The sequence below is a fragment of the Blennius ocellaris genome (assembly GCF_963422515.1).
Source record: "Blennius ocellaris genome assembly, chromosome: 12".
Classification (NCBI taxonomy): Eukaryota; Metazoa; Chordata; class Actinopteri; order Blenniiformes; family Blenniidae; genus Blennius; species Blennius ocellaris.
The window spans coordinates 12189797-12215616 of record NC_137661.1 but is presented as its reverse complement, the minus strand read 5'-3'; the positions used below and the strand labels follow the sequence as shown (position 1 = coordinate 12215616).

Below are 25820 nucleotides of genomic sequence, written 5' to 3'. Positions count from 1 at the left end.
TTTAAAATGTGTTTTCAACAACTGTGGCCTCATGGTGGTACAACAAAGTGACAATTAACTTAAAACCACTTGTCATGATGTGAAATGTCATATTAAAGGTAATGATCATTTGATTATAATGTGTGTCACAAACAGTTAGGGGTACCATATGGATATATCTGCTTACACTCTAATCATATTGTGTTGGAAAATAGCTGATCTATTACTTTTCCTTTGTTATGTCCCTTAGCGACAGCCTGTGCATCACCTGTCTCAATCTTTCACATCATAACAGTCTATTTAAAAGTACAGCCGAGCTAATTTCTTCATGCAATTCTGAAAGTAGTACGTTATCACTGATGTGTGTTACTGCAAGCCGGTTGTAGCTATAGTAACCAGCTGTGCTGATAAGTGTTGGAAGTGTCCTCCAGGTCGCAGGTGTTGAGAAAAACATCAACTGGATTGGTTCTTTTGGGAAAGAGAGCGATGAATCGAGCAGGAATGGACATGTGACTTCTCTTTCACCAAATGAATAATCCTTCCTTATTCATGCTTGTTAAAGGTGCATTTACACGTACAGTGGGTACGAGTATCATTTTACTTTCATTCCTGGTACATTCCTGATATTCTTTATGTGAACTAATGCATTTGAATCAGGTTCTTAAATGGGCATATTGGTGCATGACATTCCTGATATTTGTGAAGCATGTTATATTGCTGCCCAAAAATTTTCAAGACTAATAAGACTTGTCCTGATACGTAAAGTTTGCAACTGAGCGTGTCAATTTGTTTACGATGCGTGGTGTTTCGTAATAGATCTTGCACCGCTGCCGCATCCTCTTCTTTGTAACTCTTTGGCATTTGTTTGGATGTGGAGCAATCTAGAGCTTGTGAACACAGTTGCGCGCATTCACGCCCAACACCGCAGAACAATATTGGTGACCGTGCGTATTGACAAGTGATGATCTGCTGCTGTTTCGTGCATTTATTGTAGCGCATGATAACATGCCCGTGACGGCGCTTGACACCTCTGCCCTGAATCATATAGTTCAGGTCAATATCATGATCCATTATACATGACGACGACAAGTCAGGAATGGAAATTCGCGCCATTCCTGACTTGTCGTCGTTATGTGTAAACGGACCTTTACGTTCAAAGAATATGATTGTTCTAAATCAGTACACCGGTTCCAATGTGTATCCTGGGCTATTTTTTCTGTGGTACATCATGTGCTTGCACATATGAGACTGTTTTTCACTGCCAAAATGTCATGAGGTGGTTATGTTATAATCAGCACAAAATAAACAGCAGTGAATAGAATTAAAACAGGTATTTATGGGCTCACCTTGAACATACTGGCAACACAAGTAGAGAACAAACGTATTGCACAATAATAATAAAGTATATAATATTAGTGCTGTTGAATAAACTCACTTAGTAGATAATAATTCTAATAGGCTAGTATTCACCAATTATTGCTAAGCTATGTCGGGGCTCATGTCATGCTGGAGCCTTATTTTATAAATGCGTGAGCCATTGACGCTCACTCACAAGGCAGCCAGACGTTAGAAAGGAAGCTTTTCATCTTCCACAGTTCCTGCTGCTCCAATGATTGATAGACAATACCTGACCAGCTTGCACTCAGAACAGACATGCAGTTTAATAGAAGGACAACAAAAAGACAAAGTGAGCAAAAGAGAAAAATAAAGGATACATTAACCTCACTTCTCCAATCAGAGGAATACAGTTCAAAGCAATCATGTCACAGTATGTAAAAATTTTCCTATTTTGTTCACTTTATTTACAATTTTTGGCAGAATACAGAGTTGGATATCACAGTGTGCTTGTGCAGTTGAAGGTCAGTATTTTTATTTTTTTTTCAAATGTTGGCTGTTTTTAAAGTATTCTGCTAAAGAGTACACTACAACAAAATTATATTTATTGCATCAGAGGACTTTCCGTTAACATTGTTCGACTCTAAAATAGCTTTTTTGCATTTTGAGCCATCTTTTGACTTGGCTGTCTTTAATGGCCTGCACTAAACTACATCAACCCCCCCACCCCATTCTCAAATTTATTTCTGCTGATTTCGATTGCAGTTTTTGCTTCCCAGCAGATACATACACATATATTTTGCACCTTTTCATTTGCACCCTGATATTGCATTGATGTTTTTTTGATTTCATGTATAAAATAAAGACCCTTGAATCAAACCGATGCAATCAGTGCCTCATTATCTTTTTGGATTGTGACATCTGACAGTTCATTTGATTCAATAAAAGGTAAAGCATCAGAATTTCTTCCATTGATGCTGCCTTCAAGTGTTTGCTGTCCTTTCCTCACAGATAGCTACATTAGCTTTATGATTGTTGAGTGTTGTAATTATTTTCAGGTGCACACAAGTGGAACTGCCTGGGTTTACATCACAAAATCCCGCCAATAATGAAACATGTTTTTTTTAATCAACTTTTTGTTATGCTTTTGGCAAAACTGGAACAGACACCAGCTGGGACAGTGACAACTGATAGCTTGGGTAAACATCCGGTAACAGCCACACTGACAGACATTATTCCCTGTAAGCCGTTTGTTTTGCAGGTCCAGATGTTTCAACTGGTTCCCTCAGGAAGAGTTCTGTCCCCAACACACAAAAACATGTCTACTCTTCCAGCGAATGTTTACTGTTCATTTATCTTGTTTCGTTTTAGGTGTAGTATTAATTACATGTTCAAAAAATTACATTACAAAAAATATGTTCTGCCACCTGGGAACATAGGTTCTACACTACAGTTCAGCCGTAATAGCCTTTCGCTCTTCATAAAACCATCACCAAAGGAGCGGATATGCTTCTTGAATATCTGAGTGCATCAGAAAAAAATCCTCTCAGGATCAGGCACAGCAAGTACAATACTCTCTCACGCTAAATTTAAAAAGCTTGCTGAAGTAGGTAAAGTTCCTTGCCGTATCCTTTGTGAGTTCTTTTAGAATTTTCTCCCATGAAGATGTTGGGTGATATAATATCAGCAGAGGCTCATGTGCATCTTTGTAATAAATATTTAGGTCAATGTACCCTGAAGGATAGACGGAAGCAACAAACAAGCATCGGCAAATTTTGCTTGATGTAAGCAACAACATATCAAATTAAGCCTGATGATAGAATAGAATAGAATAGAATAGAATAGAATAGAATTTCTTTATTAATACCAGAGGGAAATTCATTTATAAGTTGACAAAGTTTGTGGAAGCATGTTTTAATCATTCACAAATGCATTATACAATATATAGTTTTGAAGATGGAAAAAAACCCTTTGCATGCCTTCATTATGTATGGATTTCTACAGCAGCATTTAAACCCACCTGATAAATCAATCAAATTGTACTTTTTATTATTTATTATTACAGAACTCAGCTGCCAAGCTTTGAACTAGAACTGGGAAACACAATCACAACACTCCTGCTTTAGCGTCTTTACATTAGTTTCCTGGTATATTTTACTTGGGCGGCCCCCTCAGGCAGTACCATAAACCAGAGAAAATTAAATAAGCCAAGTCCCCTCTAATTGTCTTTGGAAAGCGTTTCCTTATTTGCTTTGCAGTTCTATACCAGAAAATCTTTTAAATAAGTATAAATATTTAGATATTTTATTCCTGAAATCATGGTCTCTCCCACATTCACATTGAAACATATTTAAAATGGTAAGTATTGTAAATAATATGATTATGCATCAAAGCAAATGTAACTTCATTCTGCTTGAACCCTCTTATTGTGCATCCTTCTTATGTTGTGTCTTGGCCAACCCTAAGGGTTAATGCTGGAAAACCCTTCATACTATTAATCACATTATATTGATGATAAATACTTCATACATAATATATAGCGATATCATGAACACTGTGAATAATTCAGGGTTACTTTCAAATGAACAGTTATTGTTTTTAAAGAATGTCTAACTATATTAAACAATAATCTGGATTTGCAAATACTCCGTTTTGAGGACACTCTCGAGTGTCGTCTTTGACCATAATATTTGTGTTTTTAGCCTCAATGTTTGGTCAGACTGTGACTATGTGAGTCACAATAGTCTGGAAATCCAAGGATCAGAGAACTGAGGATCCTGTGTGGGATGTGTGTGAGATGTTTTTCTATTTAGGGGGTGATTTATTTGTTGCCATAAAGAGAATGACTTCTGGGAAACAAATGGAACGTCAGACCAAGTCGGTACCAGGGAAAAGAAACAGCTCTGTCCATTTCCTCAACAACACACCTCTGAGTGTAAATAATTGATACAATTCCTCTACCAGACAGGGTCAAGAGCAAAGGAGGTGTAGTTCCTCCAGCACGACCTGAATACACATCTATCTCCACCAACTTTTTTTGATCTTTGGGAGTTTATATTCTCTGGTGTCAAGACATCCTGTTGGGTCTAATTCTGTTCTGAAAAGAAGCTCCAACATCAAGATTATGATGACTCCTTGGGAAAAAAACAAAAAAAAACAAAGCTTTGAACACCCACAACCAACAGATAGAGCGTAATGAAAAGAAAAAGCCAATTTTCTGCTTGGTCTGTTACGGTGTATGTATGCAGATGGCAGCATGTCATGTTGTGCTGGTACATGTTTTAGCCCCAAGTAAAATTAAATAACTGAGGCCACATTAATTGAACTTTCTTTAGCACCATGTTTTCTTAGCATCACAGTGCACAGTGCTCTGAAGGACCCACACATTTCTGAAGTGTTCACATCAATCGAATAAATATCAACGCAAACCAAGACATGCGTGTGCCGTCTTTACCACCACAGAAATGCATCTTGTGTGTCTTTTAATCAATTCACCTTTCTTTGAAATCTCTTCTTGTAACTCACAGTTACATTTCTTGCATTCGCTCTGTTCATGATGGGATTGCAAGTTTCTTTTTTTTTAATTGTCAATTTCTGAAGTAATTTAGGACAGTGTTTTTCAAACTTTTTTGAGCCAAGGCACAGTTTTTTCTTTGGAAAAATCTCGAGGCACACCACCACCTGAAAATGGTAACATTTTAAACTCTGTAGCCTATATTAACAATGTAAAGTCACTCTCATCAATGCTTTATCAACAGGAATCAAATAAATACAGAAAAAAAAGTATTTCCCAATTTCTTTTTTTAATTTTTACTCACTCAGTGTGAAACCTGGACCTGATGGATGAACGCAGAGCTGAGATCCTGGCAGGAATAGAAGACAGACAAACACCAACATGTCTAGTTCGGAGTTCAAATCCTCCCTTTTCAAAAACTTCTCCATCACTGTCACTGACACAGTACTTTGATACAAGATGGGAGCAGTCGCAGGTGGTGGCGATTAACGAGACTGACGTCTTTCAGTTTCGATCTCAACGGCAAAGTTCTGTGCTGCCATCTATTGGCGAAGAGTATTTATACATGATTACTCTGCAACACACAGTTTTTTTAGAAAAAAATGTGAAATTGGATAATTTCCCACGGCACACTTGACTATATCTCGTGGAACACCAGTGTGCCACGGCACAGTGGTTGAAAAACACTGTCCTAGAGAAACACATCCGGGGGGGGTGGGGGGTGGATGTGTTAAACAGCCATACCACAGCCAAACACACACAACACGTCCGCCATTTGAAACACACACAACACGCCCCCCCCCCATTCAAATGAAAATATCTCCCAAAGGCATCACATTACAGTTGAGACATTACCATGATGTCAAACAAAATTGGGTTTTATTTACATGTTTAATTAACAGAAAACATCAAGCATGAAGAGGTGGAAAATGGCAAGGAAAGAACAAGCCATGGGTTTCCCTCAGCGCAAAAAGATTTCTTTCCAGAAGTGAAGGATTCACCTGAAGAAAAGCACCTGGAGGAGCTGGACCTGGCAGAGTCTGTCAACAGGTATTTGTCCTCTCGTCGTCTCTCTGATGATTTTGAGTCTTTTCAAACAAACAGACCCATACAATAGATGCTAAGTGTTACAAATATTTAACATTATTGTGCTTTTGCAAGCTGTTCAGTGTAATGATTGTTTATCTTCCAATGTGAACTCTTGCAGCAACCATGTGGTGGAGTGTGATGATTGCAGCTCTGAGGAAGATGAATATATTCAACCGCTTTTCTCCAGCATCACCTTTAGTGACGAAAAGACTTCAAACGACGAAAACCACCTGGAGGAGTTGGACCATTCAGAGACTGTCAACAGGTATTTGTCACAACTTTCTCTCTCTGATGATTTTGTGTCTTTTAAACAAACAAACAAACAAACCAATGAAATAACTGCTCAATGTTAAACATATTTAACATAATTGTGCTTTTGCAAGCTGTTGAGTGTAATGATTGTTTATCTTCCATTGTGAACTCTTGCAGCAAACACGTGGTGGAGTGTGACGATTGCAGCTCTGAGGAAGAGGAATATATGCAGCCACTTTTCTCCAGCATCACCTTCAAACGACTTCAAACGACTTCAAACGACAAAAAGCAACTGGAGGAGTTGGATCTTGCAGAGTCTGTCAACAGGTATTTGTCAAAACTTCCTTTCTCTGATGATTTGGTCTTTTAAAACAAACGGACCAATACAGTAGCTGCTAAGTGTTACAAATATTCAACATCATTGTGTTTTGCAAGCTGTTGAGTGTAATGACCTGTAATGTTTATCTATCTGATGATTGCAGCTCTGAGGAGGATGAATATATTGAGCCACTTCTTGCCAGCCTCACCAGGTCCAACAGCAACCATGTGGTGGAGTGCAACAATTGTGGTTCTTACCAATATGAGTATATTCAGCCTCTTTTCTCCAGCATCACCTTCAGTGAAGAAAATACTTCAACCAATGAAAAGCACCTGGAGGAGTTGGACCATGCAGAGACTGTCAACAGGTATTTTGTCCAAACTTTATCTCTGATGATTTTGAGTCTTTTTAAACACACCACCAAATGAAATAACTACTCAATGTTACACATATTTAACATAATCCATAATAGGTTATTGAGGGTTATTGTTGGGGTTGTTGTGTGTGTTGATTTGTGCTTGTGTTGTGTTTTTGTTCCTCAGTTCAGATAGTTAGTTATTTTGTCTAGTTTGGTTTGGTTTGTTGGATGTTGGTGTGCAACCATGAGTGAGAAATGTGTTGTGTGGAGTGTCATTCTGTTATGAAGTTCTGGTTGCGTGTGTTCATGTCAAAATAAAAGCCCCTGGTGATCAGCTGGCAGAAAAGGATCTGGACTCAGAGCAATTCTTCGGTGGCCCTCGCCACAGTATTAATACATAATTACTCTGCACACTGCTCTCACAGGTGACAGCGCACGGCACACCTGACTATATCTCGCGGAACACCAGTGTGCCCTAACACAGTGGTTGAAAAACACTGATTTAGAACATTGGTTTTAAAAGGTTGTATGAAAATTAAGTTGCTATTGTCATTACCTTCAGTTTTATGTAGCAATGTTTTGCAAGGGGCAATCCCAGCTAACATTGGGGGAAAAAAGGCATAGCACCCCCAGAACTGATGGGTAGTCCAACACTAGATGCTAACATCTAATTTAGTCCTAAAGTGATCTAATGACCTATTTTTGATTTTGACACAAAATTAAAGCACAGGTTCCCCCACAAAGAGAGCATGCACACTCTAATGATAAAAATGTAAGAGGCTAGCAAGATCCTCCCATTCTATGTAACATGTCAGTCAAGCTAAAAACATCCTTGCATCACTTTGTCGGTGAAAAAAATAATTTAAAACATAAATACTAATGTTGTTGGTGGTGGTGGTATTGCATCTCCTTTCACTTCACTTTTCTGTCTGCCTCAAGTAAATTGGACGGTGTGCCTCATCTGCATTGCGAGATATGCAATTAAAATGCCTGTGCCTGTAATCTCTTCAACTTCACATTACTTATTGCTCAGTGGGCACTGTCAATCAGGTATATATCCACATGAATTGTAGAAATGAGAATGAGATAGTAAAAAAGTCAGTATTTGATCTTAAGTTTGAACTCATTTTTACAAAGGTTTTCCATGAAGGAGTAAGAGTAGTTCACATTCACATCTTTCTCATTGTGTCACAGTTTTACACCAACTTCAGAATAGATCACTCAGAACAACTATAATATTTATTTCTGGCTTGATTGGTGTCCCCTGCTTCTAATTTAATTGATTTATAAATCAACTACCTAATATGCTTCTCCAATACTGGATGTGTGTTGGTAGACAGGGTTTCTTACATATGAATAGGATACCATAAATAGAATAGAAATGCTTTATGGATCCCGTGGGGATCTGGTTATAGTGTTTGTGCTTCACACAGGATAGAACATAAATATGACAGAATATTAAAATAGAACAAATATGAATACAAAAGCATCAAATGTTGAATTAGAAAATATTATTATTAACAAGGCTCAACAGTGAATAGAAATAAGCCTGGAAGTATGAAATTACAGTAAAAACAACAAAAACACTATTTACAAAGATGACTTATAAAGACTGATGTCCACATGAAGGAAAGATCTCCCGAGGAGTTCTGGAAAGCATTTTGTTGCTATGAGTCTGTTGCTGAAGTTACTCCTGCTGCTGACCAGGACATCATGGATGGGGTGAGAATTATTGTTCAGGATGGACCTTAGTTTGGACCGGATTTTTCTGAGACGACCTGTACAGAGTCCACAGCGTTACTAGCCTTTCTAATTAGTTGGTTGAGCCTGATGGTGTCAGCCACCCTCAGCCTACTGCCCCGGCATTCAACACTATAGAGGATACATTTACATGATTTACAATTCAAATGTTGTCAATGTTGCCCCACAGTGTTTATTTTTAATCAATGACACTTCCTCTAAACAAATAATACATAAGTACTTTCCTTTTTGTCAGTCTGTTCAATTCAATCACTTGGTCGAAACCCACTTTAATGAAATGCCAATCTGGGCACACAGAAATCTAGTGGCATGATGTCGCCATGTTGTGGGTCACAAGGTCATCCACACTGTGTGCTATGTGGCTTATGGTTACTTTACGCTAATACACAATATACTGTATGCTTTTATTGAAAGGCAATTTTATACATTTCAAGCATTTGTCACATAGAATAGCAAGACAGGCTGAGTTTGACACGTAATTAGAATGAAAAGACTGCAGCCGCATAACCTGTTGTCTTTATGAGGCTGACTGTATTTTTACACACGCACAAAAAAACTAAATATCCAATATCAGATCAAAGAGTGTTGCTCCATTTCACACACAACATTTTCTCTATGGTATCTGAGGACGAGATACATTGCATCTCAATGACTCTAATATAGCTAATAACTATTTCATTAACCACCAAGATAATATACAGCAATATTTTGCCAAGTTAAGATAGAACTTAGGCATCACACCCAAATTATTATATAGACTTGTTATGGAAACTCTCCTGTGTATAAACAGAATGGATACATAGCACCTGCCTTTGTGTACAAAGACATGTTTACATTTGCTGGATGGTCTGATTTCCAAGGAGGATGAAGGATGCTTTCCCCTGCTCTGGTCTATACATCCTTCCTTCTTCTCAATTACTCTAATTGTCAGAGAAGACAAAACATATATTCCCTTCATGATGATTGACATTTTTAACCTGAAGATCATATAAGACATTAACTGAATTGGATTTTCAATATAAGTGTCATGCTACAGACAGGAAACAGGAAACATAGTTGAACCTCAGTCAGAAATGGATTTTCTCTCTCTGCACTGGAGCCTGTGTAATCACAGAAAATAGGCCATTGGACACTTCCTGTCCCTCTCTCCTAGACCTATTCACATTGGTAAAAATGTTACTAAAAACAAATAGCCATTTCAGCATAAAACAGCTGCTAGGTAACCAGAAAATTTAATTACCATCTTTGAACCCATCTCAACTCACCAGTGTACTGCCATTAGTATACATAAACCATAAAAATATGATGTGATGTGTCCAACACTGCCTATCTCTTTATTGTACTACCTGTTAACATGGGGGATATACTGTATGAGACAGGTATTAAACATTTTTCATAAAAGCCAAGGTATTAGCAGGATAAATGGGCAATGGTTAGGTTTGAGTGAATTGTATGTGGGGAAAAAGTGCATCAGCGTATCTCCAAACCTGAGTCAAGGAAGGAAAAGTGATGAAACAGCAACAAGGTAATAAGTGACTTAAGGGGGACCAACGTAATATCAAGCAGGTGATCCTAATTTTGTGTCTAGAAATACTCAATGTCCTCTGGCATTAATAAAATGTCCTCTGGCATTAGAAAAATAAACCAAAAACATTGTTTTAAGGTTTGCGTACATTCTGTGTATATCATTAAATAGATAATGCATATTAATTATGATCAAATGATTTGTCTTGCTTTTCTGCTACAACTGCAAATACAACTTTGAATATTGTCATATGGACAGATGTTTGTGTCAAATGGTGCTTGCATTGAAAACTGAATCCAGACACCAGTTTGAAATAATATCTTTTTTTTTTCTAGATGCAGAGAATTTAGATATTTATAGACATTTACTTGATATGACAGGCTTAATCAGCATTGTGTTTACTTAATAGGCACATTCATTCACTACTGCTTTATTTATGTCCTTTTACGCAAAACAGTGAGTAAAAATAATTTGATAGCTCTGATTATGACTCCTATTCCGTGAGGAAGCTAAATGGCAAAATACTGTCTGTTTTCACATTGCTCAGTTGCAGTTCACCTGTTTGCATAAATGGGATATATTATGCCTAACCTGCTGCTGCTGGTTTTCCTAGAACAGCAGTATAAGTGACATGATTCAAAATGTTCTTTCACTGCCAAACAGAATGATTAAGAGAACAATGGTGACTAAAGCTCCTCAGACAGGTAATTATCCTTTTCTATATGCCTGACACTGTGGAAATTACTTCAATGAAGCCTCTGTGTTGCTTCAGATCTAAGAATAGATGTACGCTCAATGAAAAGAGCTAGCTGTCACTAAATTCTCTCCTGTTTAAAATTACCCCAACGCCATTAATGGATCTCTGAATCACCATTTACAAACTTTCTTCTGGTACCAGAAGATTCCGCTGCTTGTGTGACGTGTGACGTTAAACTCAGCAGCCACAGTTTTTCACTGGTAAGCTGCCATGACTTCAGGATCATTTATAACCTCTGTGTGTGTGTGTGTGTGTGTGTGTGTGTGTGTGTGTGTGTGTGTGTGTGTGTGTGTGTGTGTGTGTGTGTGTGTGTGTGTGTGTGTGTGTGTGTGTGTGTGTGTGTGTGGCATACATGCTATAAAATGGAACATATATAATACACCACAACACTGTAGAATAGGTAAACTAAATACACTGAAGGTCAACTGTCAACTATGGCGAGATGCTTTGTCTCAATGTATTTCCCACTTCTGTAGAGATTATGACAGCAGTTATTCTTCATTGCAGCTCTTTACTGGGCAGTCTTTACGTGCTCTTTATTGGACACAGATGGAACTTTAATAAGGAGCAAACAGCTTTTTGTTAACCTTTTCAATCCCCACTAGTAATTGAAATGGCCTGTAAAGACAGTGCAAACATGTCAAATCAACAAACTGGTTATGCATCAGTTTAATCAGGTCTACTTAAAGTCCCAAGATATTGTCGTTTATTGATGTATTGGGGCATACGGTCTTAAGATGAGTTACTATAAATATAAATAAGTCATTGGTAATCAAAGAAATCAGCTTAGACACTAAATGAATCCTTATAATCATAGAAACATAGAAACATAAAATGTATATAGCTCCATGTGCGTCAAGATAAAGACTAAAACTCATCAGCTTCTTCAGTAAATACAACTGTAAATGCCGTGTGAAAGAAATAACTTTAAATTTGAGGGAATACGCCTAATTCAATTGTTTCAATCTCTGTTTCAAAAGTGAACGTACAGTGTGTTGCCAGTAAGTTCAGCTTAGCCCAATAACGATGAGAAAATAAAGAGAGTGAAAATTAACATAGAATGAGAACAATCCTGCCTCCAAACATAGTTGATTAATACTCAAGGGTTCCTTGGCCTCTCTTTCAGTGTAACGTTTCTGCTGGATGACAAATTTTCAGGACAATACTGCTCCTGGCTAAAAGATAATTCAACATATTATCAAATATGACACCACAATATGTGGTATTTCATGGTTTAACTTCCAGGAGGCTGGGGAGTATTTGATATGAAATCAGCTTCAAAGGAAAATGTACACAGTTATGTTGAAATCCGCCATTTCATGAAGGAAATTTACAAGCTCAGCACTCTTGCATGTTTTCGCTCTAACCTCTTTGGTACGTTTTGCTAATACAGCCAAAACAGACAGTCAAAACTGGTGTGTCTGAGCTGTTTCCAACAGATTTCTGGGATGTGGAGTCAGTATTTGAAGTCACTGTCATATTTGCAAGGTTGCACAAAAAGTCACCCTGAGTTTCAAATCTTTTATCAGCACATTTGTGTACATGAATATAATCAAGTTCAGTTATGATGGACGACAGACCACCTCTTCAGAAGGAGCATTGGCAGTGAAATACTGAAAACCACATATGAAGTCACAACAGCCAATTTATGTTTATATTAAAAACACAAGTTACAATTAGTTTAAACCTTACATTACTTCAGTTTAGCAGGGAATGGAATTATATAGTCACAAAGAATATTGCATTCCCATCAATGCTTCCTCTGAATAGTGTCATTGATAGCTTTTGAAATTATATATATATATATATATATAACTATATAATAGAATAAAAACATACCTCCTGCTTGGTGAAGAAAAAATTGTTTTAAAACCAGACTTGAATGATGAATCCCAAAAAACTAATCATATACCGAGCGACAAGATCAAAATTCAGTCTCTGGAGAAAGACATCTGTTCAAACATTTCAGGAGCACCTCTACTTTTCATGCAAACTCTTCTTCCAGACCCCCCCCCCCCCCGGATTGTTTGATCCAGAGGAAAGAAACCAGCACATTAGATCCATGAAACTCCAGCATAAATCCAAGTGTGCACCCTCATGACATTCACATAAATTGAATGTGGCATCTTGACTGGCTATGGTAACTAATGTTGAACTCACAATTACACTGCTTGTGCATTAATGCGTAGATGGATTAGACAAAGTAAACCATGTAGAGACTTATACTGCAAGCTGACTTTATTGGATTTGTTCATTACAATAATGACATCAATCAGCAGAGAACTGCCGTGACTACAAAACAGGACAGACATTGGAAGTTCCCGACTCTGGGCACAGAGAGAAACTGCATCTGGAAAATCTAGATTTTGTTTTTTGAAATTACTATAAAATGGGTCATATCATGCAAAATTCACTTTCAAATTGTTTTCCAACAGGGAATGATGCTGCAGAGGAAGTACTTCCTCCGCTTCCCAAGATGGGCATCTGTGGGCAAAGCCAGTTCAACTCACACATACATAGCAGATTCTGAATGCAGCTCCTATGATCCAATATTGAAATGGTTGAAAATCAAGGAAAAGCTGGATTTGGGGCAATAAGCTTTGAATACAACTTTGGACCAATGACAGCTATGTGAACGAGTTGAAAGGCTATATGACACGGTTAATCAAATATACACAAATGCTTTGACTTTGCTTCAAGCACATATTACCATTTCATCAAACATGATCCAAAAAATGTTCTTACAAGAACTCTGATCATAATAACCACCTCCTTAGTCAGTGGCATATCCAAAAGCCTCCAGCAACTATCCACAACACTCTCAAAATTAGTTGGATATAATTCCTTTAGTCATGATACAGCAACTGGTACTGCTTGTTTCACAAATTAACGTTTTTTGTTATTATTACCATTATCACCATTTGTTCTTGGTCGCAAAAAACTTGAATGAAAAAAACAACAGTCTGAATCGAGGCTGGCTCGTTCTGATTGACCTTACAAAGAGGGAATTGGATCAAACGAGGAATTGAATAGTTGAAGGTGTTCTGACCGTGGTATGAAACTTATGCATGGACATTTGCAGACATTACTAATTCTACAAACACCCTTAGAAAAACAGTCATTACAGCAAGTGCATTCAGAAAATATAGTATTTAGCGGTTTTCCAGCAGGAAGTCATACTGTAATATCACCAAAAAATTGTACGTTATTAACCCACCCCCACCCCAAAGAAACCTATCAGAAACAAATATAAACAAAGCAAAGCCAGTTTAAGATTTAAAAGAATACAGTTGATGGTCTAATAAAGGCATTAAGGAGGTTTTATTTATTTGTGTACATTTATTCACAAACATCATGGTTATAGTTTACCAAGAACAAGTTGCTCCCTGATGGGTGAATTCCACTGAACTGAAGTAACTCGCATTGATCTGCTCAGGACCAAACTTCAGGTACCACTGGAGCTCATCCCGAGTTTGACTCATTTAACCTCCGCCTTGAGGACGGCTTGAAGACATCTCAATTCTTCTTTGGATGCTATTTAATAGATAATGGGGGAAGAAGAAAAAGGTGCAGTTAATATTCAGTACAAGACACATCCAGGAAGCAGCAGGCAGACACAATAAAATATAACAGTTAAAAGCGGCATTTTGTAGAAAGAATTTTCTTGGAGCAGAACAGAAATTGTAAAGAAACATTATTTTCTCTTTACACAGGCAAGATGCCAAGCTGTCCATCTTGAGGAAAGTCAAAACTCGATTAACAAGAAAGCGCATCACAGAGAAAACAGTCAATAAAAAGAAAAAAAACCAACCTGGAATTTTAAAGAAAACCTGTAAATGTACTTTCTCCTGAAACAGAATCATATGATTTTTCTTTTTTCTTTTTAAATCAACTCTTTGACCAGAACAAGCTGACCAGCCATCCTGTGAGTATTTTCAAGGTACTTCTAAAGGTAAGTAAGGTATTTCTTCCTGGAACTAAAGACGTCATCTGAAATGTTTCCCTCTCCTCAATTTCCATTTGCTTCAAATGGGTGGCAGAGCGATACAGCGACATTATCTGACTGCAGAGAGGAGTTGCAGGCTGCCTTGCAGGACACGGTTGGACGAGGTGGCAAGAAGGGATTTAGGATATTCAAACCTCCTGCTGATGGCACCGCAGCCAGTGGGAGGGAAATGGTGGTGAATCAGAAAGAGCTCAATTGGAGGCCAAACTGTATAAAATGCCCTGCATTCCAGCAGTTTCAATAAATTCTGTATTTTGCCTCTTTACGCATCTATGGACTATATGAAATACACAGAATCCTCTATGCATAAACCTTCTACACACACAGGGAGAAGAAGCACCAAATAGTCTAATAAAATGTCAGCCGCCATGCCCGGGCAGAGAGGAAGAGAGAAAGGTGTAGTAAAGCCTCAATTGAGTATGGCAGCCAAAGGAAGACGTGTGATAAAAATGCAGATGTCTGGACAAGGCCTGCCAGATCTCAAAGCATCGACATGCAGCTCTGCACAGAGGCAGAAACAGAGCCGTTAAGAATGAATTCTGAAAAAATGTCTCCATTTTTTCATGAGCCATGTATTGGATCTCATGAGCAGATTTTTAATAGTTTCCCCAGTATGGATAAAAACAAAAACACATAAATCTAATAAATACACTTCTCACAGTTTTAAATAAAGATAGAGTGACAAATTCTCCCAATTTCGATAGGGAGACACAAGCAAGAATTAATTGGGAAGAGTACATATCAATAGGACAAACCGATTTGCTGAGCAGGTGCAAACAGAGAAATACACAGAGTGAACTGCCTGGGAGGAATTTACGGCAGACGGCAGCACAGATACAGATTCAGAGTGTGTTGAATCTGACCGTGCAGCAGAAATTTGCTGAGGGGAGGTTTTATGGGATGTTCAATTGTGTGCACAGTGTCCAACCACTACATGCGTAACTCAATCCTGATCTGGGTCCCTATAAATGTTCCCATGATATTGCCACCACTGCTTCAGGCCTGATTCTGTCTTCATTTTAACTCACAAGCTCCATCTCCCCACTATACAGGTCAAATAGACCTTGACCAGGGGGGCTTGAACATGTGGCTATCGAGAATTGCTCATTTGGTTCGGGCTTCAAATATGGTTGTAGATATTACTCATGAGATCATTCATTTACATTTTGAGAACCTATTCTATGTCGTTTTAACTTTTGATTCTTTGTCACACACATAGAATTTGACTCCCACATTGACAGCATGCATTAGAAAACAACAAAATAACCCTGCAACGGCCCTGCTCAGTTGTATTATTTGATACACGTTACTAGTACTTAAAACCATATGCTGTATTTTGATAATCATCACCCAGTAAATATCAAAATGACCTTTTGTCTGCAAGGTTTTGCTCTCACGTGTTATTGTAGTTTTTTTTTCTCCCAAGTCGTACGATCAAGTGAGGGTGTAACAGCAGCCAGGAGGCAGACTGTGTAATAATGGTAGTTTAATAATCAATAATTCAGCATTTAAAAACTGTTGGAAGGCAGCTCGTTCTCCAACGTACCACACATGGATAGATAAGTGCTAATCTATAGTTTCCCTTGAAGTAGTCGCTGGAAGCATTTAATACTTCCACTGTTCAATATGTGAAACATAAAGAGAAAATGCAAATATAGCTTATGAGAAAATCCTTTTTGTCTCCTATTCACACATGCAAGGCTATTAAAAATCATCACTATTATTGTAAGTGTTGTATTTATTAGGTCTCACTGAAGGTATTGCAGTCTCATGAAAACTATTTTGCAGAAACACTTATCCTTTAATGTTCATAAAGTTTATTCAATGGATTGTTTTGGAGGTTTAAATTGCATTCAGTTATCTCAGCCTATTTTCATTACGACTATCTTCTGCGAATGTGTGTCCAATTACTGTGGAGCACCTTTTTCATACCAGTGGATCCCTTGGCTCTCAAGGACTGTAGTCTGCCACAAATTCTTCTGTAAATGCAGCTGTTGACTTGAGAAAACTGATGGTACCAGTGATTATGATACTTACAGCAGCAGCAAGTGCCTGCTCCAGGTCCTCAATGATGTCTGCCTCATCCTCCAATCCCACAGAGAGTCGGATGAGTGTGTCACTGATTCCCAGCACACGTCTCTCATTTTCCGGCACCGACGCATGGGTCATAATCGCCCTAAATTATAATGGAGGAGTTAAATGAAAGCTGTGTACAGAAAAACATCCTGAGAATTTAATAGAGGAAATACACAGATTTCATAAAGGAAAGGGTCTCAAACTTTGTTAAAACCATGGAGCAGTCTCCATTTCTTAAACAAAGTCCCATGGCTCCCCCTTGTGGTGGAACATGTTGAACTGCAGCTCAGGTTCTCAAAAGTACTCTCAGTGCATTTCGTGCAGCGTGCCAAAAATCAGCAGCTCTGTACCAAATGCATTCAATCAGGATACTCATATAATATATTATAGTATAATAATCAAATACTTGAATGACATTTCGAACAGTACTTACGGATGTTCAGCCAAACTTTCATAACCTCCAAGACTCTCGGCTACTGCAAACATCTAAAATGAAAATAAGTAAAGCAGAGAATATGTGTTAAGGCAATGCAAATACCGTCACACAAACATTGAAATTATTTTAAATCTAGCAGCAGGACTATAGGCTCACAAGATCTAAATGTATAGTAAATAAAGTTATATAGTCATTGAGGACTTGATCTTCCATAGAAATATCAGCTGTTAAAGCTTTGGCATGACCTCCAATACATTGTTCCGCATAAACGTTGTGTGACAGTTCTGAAATTGTTTTCTTAGTTTGTGGCCAAACTGTATGTTTAAAATAGGATTTGAGAAGATGAATGACTTTTCCACCAAACATAATGTCAGAAATCTCTTTCACATTATATCTACTTGAGGAATAGGACTGCTGTACAGCAGGTGCTTGCAGTTCTGTTGCAGTGTGGTGTTGTATGTTCTTTGTTCACTGTGTTGGTACATGGACATATGATCGAGTTACAATAATCCCTCCAATGCTACCTCACCTACTGTATGTGTTAAACATTAAAATGAAATATCCTCCATTAAAAGCAAAACAATTCAAGAAAAATTACTTTAAGGTTGCTGAGGAAGGCGGTGGCATGTTCAAGTTTCCCCTTAATGTAGAAGGTGATCATCCCTGGACAGCCAGTACATTGTTTCTTCATCACATGATACTGGGGGTGTGATGGCAGGCCTATATAGAGAGAGGGGGGAAAAAAACATGAAAAACCAGTCTGACCCCACCTGAAGCATGAACCACTGAAGGCCCCTTCATGCTCTCTGCAAGGCTCGTCTGCATACCGTGCACACATGATTAATTCCATACTACACTGTGGATTTCCTTCCGTGCGCGCTTCATAATTTAACGGAACAATATCTCCACTTTTGCTGCCCCGCGTTCTCCGCCTTTCCTAAAGTAGTTTATGTTTCACTTCAGGAGTTCTGAGCCGTCTGGCTCTTTATTTGCTTTTGAATTGTAATTGTTCAGATGGGTAGATGGAGGATCAGTATAAGCTTATCTGATCAGTATCAGATAAGCGACCAGTAGGTTCTGGAGCATGCGCAGGGGCGGATGACGATTTTTATGTCACGCGTACTCGGCGCACACGCAGCCGCACCGTGCATGAAGGGGTCTTGAGGCTACGCCTCCCATTGACTATGTACACATGATCTTTTAAAATACTTGGTTTTCATTTCATACAGTGATCAGCTACAACCATACGGCCAAGTTTTGAGGCCCCCTTTACTGGCCCATACACGAAAAGCTGACATCTATCCGTGTATCAGAAGCAACATTAACATCTGCACTACCTTGATCCGTTTGATCAGATCACACAAACCGGTTTTCAAAACTAATGTGGATCAAAAAGGTGTGTCCACCCGTAACGTGTCACCAGTGCACTGCTTTTACTTCCCTGAACTACTTTTTATTGATACAACAGATCAGGGACTTTCCCTTCTTACTTCTAACAGATTGGCTCTGAGCACAAAACGCTTGCTTGCTTGCTGATGAAGCCAACCCATCAAGAGCCAAGATGATAAAGAGAACATGTCACTCGTTTCTTGTATCAGTGGTTATAATGTTATGGGTGATTGGTGGGCATGGATGGTGTTTTTGAAAGTGTGTAAATAAAGTAATTTAGTGCTAAGGATAACCTATTCTACCTCCATGTGGAGTTTAATGGAATGAGACGTTGAAATTCACATGTGAGAGTTGACGGACCAGATTATAACTAAAGCTCACAAGGTAAGAACAGAGAAGGGCAATAATTGTTTAAGCGTTCAGTGTTTCGTTGACATGAACAGCGGAGAGTAAATGAAGGTAGGAGCACCAATTATTTAAATGATTATACCGTGTGGGAGATGGCAAGCCCTTTAAATATTAGCTTGTTTGTTCATAATGGTGTTTCATAATACAATGGGAGACTATGACACCAGTCATTTCTGTTTCATAAGAAAGTGGAATAAAAGACGACATGAAAGTTCATGAATTCTGAACCTGAGACATGAGATGAGCGGTAATTCAAGAAGCTTATGTGCAGGTTAGGACATGTCTGTACAATACTTTAACTTGAAGTTGGGCTGAATTAATTACCTGGGAAAATGACACGCTCCACTCTGGGATCAGCTTCCAGAAACTTGGCTGCAGCCATGGCATTCTTAAAGTGCCGCTCCATTCGCAGATGAAGCGTTTTGAGGCCTCGGTTACACAGGTAGCAGTCAAAGGGAGAAGGTACACCACCAAGTGCTGAATGACGAAGCAAAATCACACCATGGAAGGAAAAAAAAAAAAAACACACAAAGAAGTTAATAAATCTAAAGTCTAGATCAAGCAAATAATCATTTGCTCCTTAAAAATCTAGGTCGTTTTTTTTGTAAGATTTGAACTTTGCGCTTCGGTTCATGATTTGGTTGTGCAGAAGTACATGTTGGTCCATTTACAGATTAACCATTTGAGTGTTTGGAACGGTGATTTCAGTCAGGCCCATAAAAGATTGAAAACATAAAATACAAAAAAAACATTGAGTTCTTGCTTTTGTGTCATCATGTGCTTTTATGACAGAACAGTTGTTGCAATAATTTGTACTCCATGCACAAGACAAACAAATTCATTAATTTACCTACCATTTTGCAGAAACTTCAATCGCTCATACAGATCATCTCTGTTCACAGAGACGAGACCCATCACAACATCACTGTGACCTGTAATAGAGAAACGGCAACATCACAAGTCAGGGACTTTTGGAATAACAAAGACTTGGACATGTCTTTCTTTTTTTTCTTGTGTGATAAGCATGTCAGTCTGAAAGCGAACATAATGAAATGTCCCATGAGAATAATGGGAGGGTTTGAAACTTGAATCATTATAGTGTAGCGAAACCTAAAATAACAGGACTTGTTAGCAGATCTTCCCTTTCTGTCATGCCGACTGTTGAGAAGTTGGGTGCTTAAAATGTACTCTTTAGTTTCAAAAGAGGCCCTAAAACAACTTTTATTACATCCAACAAGCACATAATATAATAATCGGCGTATGTTTCTTTGTCTGTATGTCTGCCAGCAAGATTATGTCAAAACTCCTGCACAGATTTTGTCAAACTTTTCAGCACAGACAGAAATTAGGCCATGGAAGATTGCATTACATTTTGGAGGTGATCGAGAAATACTTTTTTTTTCCCCCTGAGTCCAGGTCAACCTTTTCCGGACGTCAGAAATCTCTTGATTGTTCTTGTTAAGAAAAAATAATATGATAGCTCAAATACACACAACCTACCATTCATGTACTTGGTGGCTGAATACATGCAGATATCGGCTCCCAAAGCCAAGGGGCGCTGAGGGTACACAATTCAAACACACAAGTTAATCATTCCAGGATTTTTGTTTTTCCTCATGAACTGGAGTAGAAGTGCAGAAAACTTACAGACGTCACTTCAAAGTCAAATGGACACGAAAGCTCACCTGGAAATAAGCAGACATGAACGTGTTGTCCACAACCACCACTATGTCTTTGTTGTGTTCGTGCACCAGGTCCGAACAGGCTTTGATGTCCACAACTTTCATGGTTGGATTGGTGGGTGTTTCAATCCATACGAGCTATACCAGTAAAGAGAAGAACACATAGTACTATCTGAGGATGTTGTGGGGCGTGGGAACAGTTGTGGGCCATTCAGCTGCAAGTGTTTAGTAAAATGAGTAAAGTTACAACACAGGACTAGCCGCAGAAGAAAAAGGACAAACCCCATGATACACCATGCTTATTGCGCACACTTACAAGCTATAAACTCAGCAAATAGCTCTTGAAAAACCCCATTGCACTTTATTCTTTATGTTGACTTTCCTTACTTTAGTATTGGCCTTCAGAGCAGCCTTAAGCAGTTCTGGTTTTGTACAATCAGCAAAAGACACATCCAGACCAACTTCAGCTGCAATCTTTTGGAAGTAGCGGTTTGTTCCTTGCGTTTATGGGGGGAAAAAAAGGAAAGGTTAACACCATTATTTTTCCAACTCATCCCCAGATCATTGGATGACAATTTATAATCTCATGGCTGCTTGAAGGTTGTTTTACAGTCTTGTTTGGGGTACATGGGGTTCCTCACCTCCGTAAACATCATCCATGCAGACAATCCCATCCCCTGACTTGAGCATGTGCGTGATCGTGACTGTGGCTGCCAGTCCCGAAGCCAGAGCCAAACCTGCAAGGGAGAGAGAATAAGTCACCTTGTATGTCATTCATGGAAATATATTCTCTCTCTCTCTCTCTCTCTCTCTCTCTCTCTCCATTAATCTATAAACAAATTTGCTGACTTACAATACTTTGCTCCATCCAGCGCCGCCACTGCTTTCTCAAGACAGTTCCTTGTGGGATTTCCACTGCGGCTGTATTCAAAACCCTACACGGAAATGTGAGTTCAATCAGTGAAGTGAAACATTAAAACAGCAAAAAAAAAAAAACACTGCAGAGGACAAAAAGAATCAGATACTAAAGTGAGTGGATGTCCAAAGACGTGGTATATTTCAGGTTTAGGTTTGTGATTTTCAGGAGAATTAAACTTTGGAAAATTCATAAATGTATTATCAGCCAATGTTCACTTCATCAGTTTTAAATGTTCTCAGTGTGCCCTAGAACAATATTTAATAATCAGCAAGTTATTCAAAGTCAATATAACTATTTGTCCACAACAAATAAAGACAAAACAGATTAACTCACTCTGTATTTTACAGCTCTGGTAATGAACAGAATCAGTTAATTTTTTAATACTAGTTTTAATCATTGTTACACATGTCCATCATTACATGGACCATGTAGACTTGATAAGTTTGTCAACAGTAATGTATGCAATATATTTTGCTTGAGTGGCTTGTTTGTGTGAAAAAGACCATGTACTGGTAATATAAAATTGCCATAAACCTTATCTGTCTTATATCATGACTTTCCCCTTATCGACCCCCTTGAGCTTAAGGACTCTGTTTGGTCTGAGACAATCATTTACTAGTTCAAAAAGACTGCATCTGAATCTGTTGGGACTCACATTTGAAAAAGGACCTACTCGAGCGGTTCCAAACTACTCCTTGTAAATTTATGCAAACAATAACTCCAATTCTTGTTTTACGCTCTTAAGAGTTTCTCATCATCTGCAGAAACAGCTGCAAAATGGCAGTTCCTTCTACTTTTATAACCCATAATTAACAAGGATTATGAACTTGAACAGAATATAGTGGGGGTTGTGTGCCAAGTAGATTTTGTCTAGAAAACAAGAAATAGTGTTCAGGATATCTGTACTTTGGTTTTGGTGTATTGTCATAATTTAATAGAGAATGCAGTATAAGTTGGTACGCATGTCAGATGATTAGCCATGCCATAAATAATAATGTTGCTGTCAAAACTACACATGAGGACAACCTTAAAATGTCCTGCTCACTACCTTTCATTTGATCTGTGCACTAAATCAGTTACCACTCATAATCTTAATAGCTGATAGTGAGGTGAAAAAAAACACTGTATAATCATTGACGCAGCCAAGGTGTATCAAACGATTACTATCTTAACCAGACAAGAGTACATGATAAGAGGTTCACATAGTCAAGGACATAAAAAAAGTTACATAGTTAGAATTGAAGCAGGACGATATGATGATTGGCAACACTGTACAAATGCTTTTCCTGTCCAACATTTGTATCACAATTTCTGATGACATTTTGTATCGAGTGACAAAACAATTCCACTTGTTATTCTTGTGAATATTTCAGGGACCTAGGCTATATGTGTGTGTGTGTATTAGCTATCACTGTTGGTTAAACATAAGGTGATCCATCACAATACATTTGTGTCTCATAGTTGATAAAACCACACTTTTGTGTGCGTGTCTGTGCAACATCAGTTTAGTTATTAAATTCAATTAAACTGTATGTATATAACACCAAACACAACACAGTCCTTTCCAAATGTAATCCGAAGACATTGACAATCACCCCTGGTAACAGAACTAAGAAGGTTTAGATGAGTTATTAAATAATAGACTGTTTTATAAGTAGAGTTTTACTGAATGATGAAATACGTGTGAAACTAAAAACCCACTCCCGGTTAAACTCGGTGAAGAAGGTGTCTGCGGATTGTTCAGGGTCCGTCATACAAAATACGAAACATTTGAAGCAGATGTTCTATAAGAAGAACAAAATAAATGCTCATATAAATTAGGTTATGGCATATTTTAAGAGGGACATATAATGTAGCGTTACTAGCCACATATTTGAAATATGACGAATACAAAAATCATTAATAACACAAATCAGCTGGCTTGGCATGTGCAGGGGACCGGATCGGTTTCACCACCCAGTCCTCCCTCCTTATTCGCCCCCCAAGCCTTAAATAGCCGAGCCGGGTCTGCGTACTCACGGCGTGGTTCCCCGGTGCGTGCTGCTTGAATGTGGTGGACAGAGAGATCATGGGGACCACAGCCATTGATTTCCATTGCTCCGGCTCCTGGCCGACATGTATGGCCTCAGTGGCGAAGGACTTGAACGCCGTGCGGAAGCCGGAGAACACGTCGCTCTCCTCGGACTGCTTGTGCGTGTTGGGATCCATGGCAGCGCGCTCTAACGCCGAACGCTATCTGAGTCAGACGCTGCACAGGAGTGGAAAAGCCCGTACACTAGTCCGTACGGAAGAGTTGAATGGAGCTACGCCCTGGTTTCGTCTCTCTCAGCCAACCGGCGATCATAAACACGCATCGCGCGGCGCAGATTGGATGTTGCGGAGGGCGAGTCCGAGCGTGTGACGCCACACGTTGTTTGAGACGTCGTTCGAGAGCGTGTACGTGAACCGGACCCAGAGAAGAGAAACTGAAACATTGGGTGTCGTACTGTCACCGCTCGAGAATCACAATCACTCAATGCTCATGTTGCTATCCATCCCATTGATCGGTTCTTCAGCCATGAGTGCGCAGCAGTGACGCAACACGTCCTGCTGCTGGACTCAGCCACCAGGACATGCAATGTTTTGTCTCGTTACATCAGAAATGACGCCCTTAAACCTATGGATGATATTAGCACTATTGTGTCCCAGTTGTTAACAGACTGATGCTTTAATTCAGTTTAGCATTTTTCCAACACATTATTCCATCAGAATGTGTTATTCCTGATGGCTGATTGTTTTTAAGGTAATGTGTTTTATAGTTTGAATGTGTGTTTACTTTTTTCTTTTGTCCTATTTAGTTATTTCTCTCTAAGTCATATTCAAACCACATCTTGTTTGAAAAGCCAAAAGAGTGCTTGATCCTCCCAATTGTTCTTTTTAAACACCTCTGCTTGATAATCATATTAATTTAAACCTTCCATAAACTGACTGACGCCTCCATATAGACTCTGTGGAACTTGGCCTAAACTTTGGGCTACACTTTTTACTCTTTCTCCCAGTTCATCACATGGAAGACACTTTGCTCCACTTTGTGACACTGATAGGAATCACGCAGTCTCAAGGTCACCAACTCTATCCATAAAGACATGTCATCGTGTCCTAACTGAGACAAAGCATTCGCACACAATCTATACACATCCTAATCTAAATTCTGCTTATTTGTCATGCTTCATGAATACATTACCCATGGATCTGCTTCTCAGAATTTAGATGGGAAGTCTTCTGTGTATTACTGTTATTTCTGAATTTGCTAATATATATATAGATCTTAACTTCTTCTGCAACAAACGCTCTGCACCATCCTTGACTCAAGTGCCTTCCTTCCAGTTCCTCTCCAGAATTTCTTCTACGGGTTTACATTCATGTTTCAAACAAGGTTATATTGTCTTGAAGACACAATGTACTGTATTCATCCAGCAGTTGTGCACATTTTTTTCCTCAAAGAGATTATGTCGTTATACTAGTCATGGATGGCACAGTGAGAATAACCCTGGCAGTAGTTTGCATGTTCTCCTGCTGGGATCTTTGTGTGTAATCCAGTTTCATACCACAATTCATAAACATGTATTTGATTTGAAACGTGGCTGTAAATTCCCCCATCGCTGTGAATGTGAGTATGTGTCTGCCCTGTGATGGACTGGTGAGCTGTCCAGAGGATACCTTCACTGTACCTTGTTACCTCGGCTTGTCTTTAGCATCTGGATAAATATGGTGTATCAGATAAATTAATGTTCAGACCTATTCCTTACATTTCACGTTTTATATAAACCACTATTTCAAAGTAAAATCGAAATTACTACATGGACTAACTTTTTGCGCCGATTGTCACGGGATCTGGTTGGTTTTTCTTCTCTAAAATTGATACAAACTGCAATTGTTGTGCCGCCATAAAGAGTGACCGATAGTAACCCTCCCCCGAACTCTCGCGATACTTTGGGGCGGAAGACGTCGGCAGGGTCTTCATACAAGCCGACTG

General features: G+C 38.7%; 1 protein-coding gene across 1 annotated transcript; it reads right to left on the bottom strand.

Moving 5' to 3' along the window:
• Window positions 1-13116: 13116 nt before the first annotated feature.
• LOC308137811 (cystathionine gamma-lyase-like) lies at window positions 13117-24100 on the bottom strand. The gene is made up of 12 exons (XM_080506661.1): window positions 23825-24100; window positions 21740-21821; window positions 21528-21623; window positions 21274-21383; window positions 20890-21024; window positions 20705-20762; window positions 20059-20136; window positions 19529-19681; window positions 18006-18127; window positions 17405-17457; window positions 16933-17071; window positions 13117-14423 (listed from the first exon to the last, which is right to left on the bottom strand). The coding sequence occupies exons 1-12, from the start codon at window positions 24011-24013 to the stop codon at window positions 14406-14408; spliced, it is 1233 nt and encodes a 410-aa protein (XP_080362787.1). The 5' UTR covers window positions 24014-24100; the 3' UTR covers window positions 13117-14405.
• Window positions 24101-25820: the final 1720 nt, after the last annotated feature.

Coding starts and splice junctions, on each gene's coding strand:
- LOC308137811 (XM_080506661.1), bottom strand. CDS start 24,013: ATGGATCCCAACACGCACAAGCAGTCCGAGGAGAGCGACGTGTTCTCC. Junction 21,822..23,824: donor ACGCACCGGGGAACCACGCC/GTGAGTACGCAG, acceptor ATTTCCGTGTAG/GGTTTTGAATACAGCCGCAG. Junction 21,384..21,527: donor CATGGATGATGTTTACGGAG/GTGAGGAACCCC, acceptor CATAAACGCAAG/GAACAAACCGCTACTTCCAA.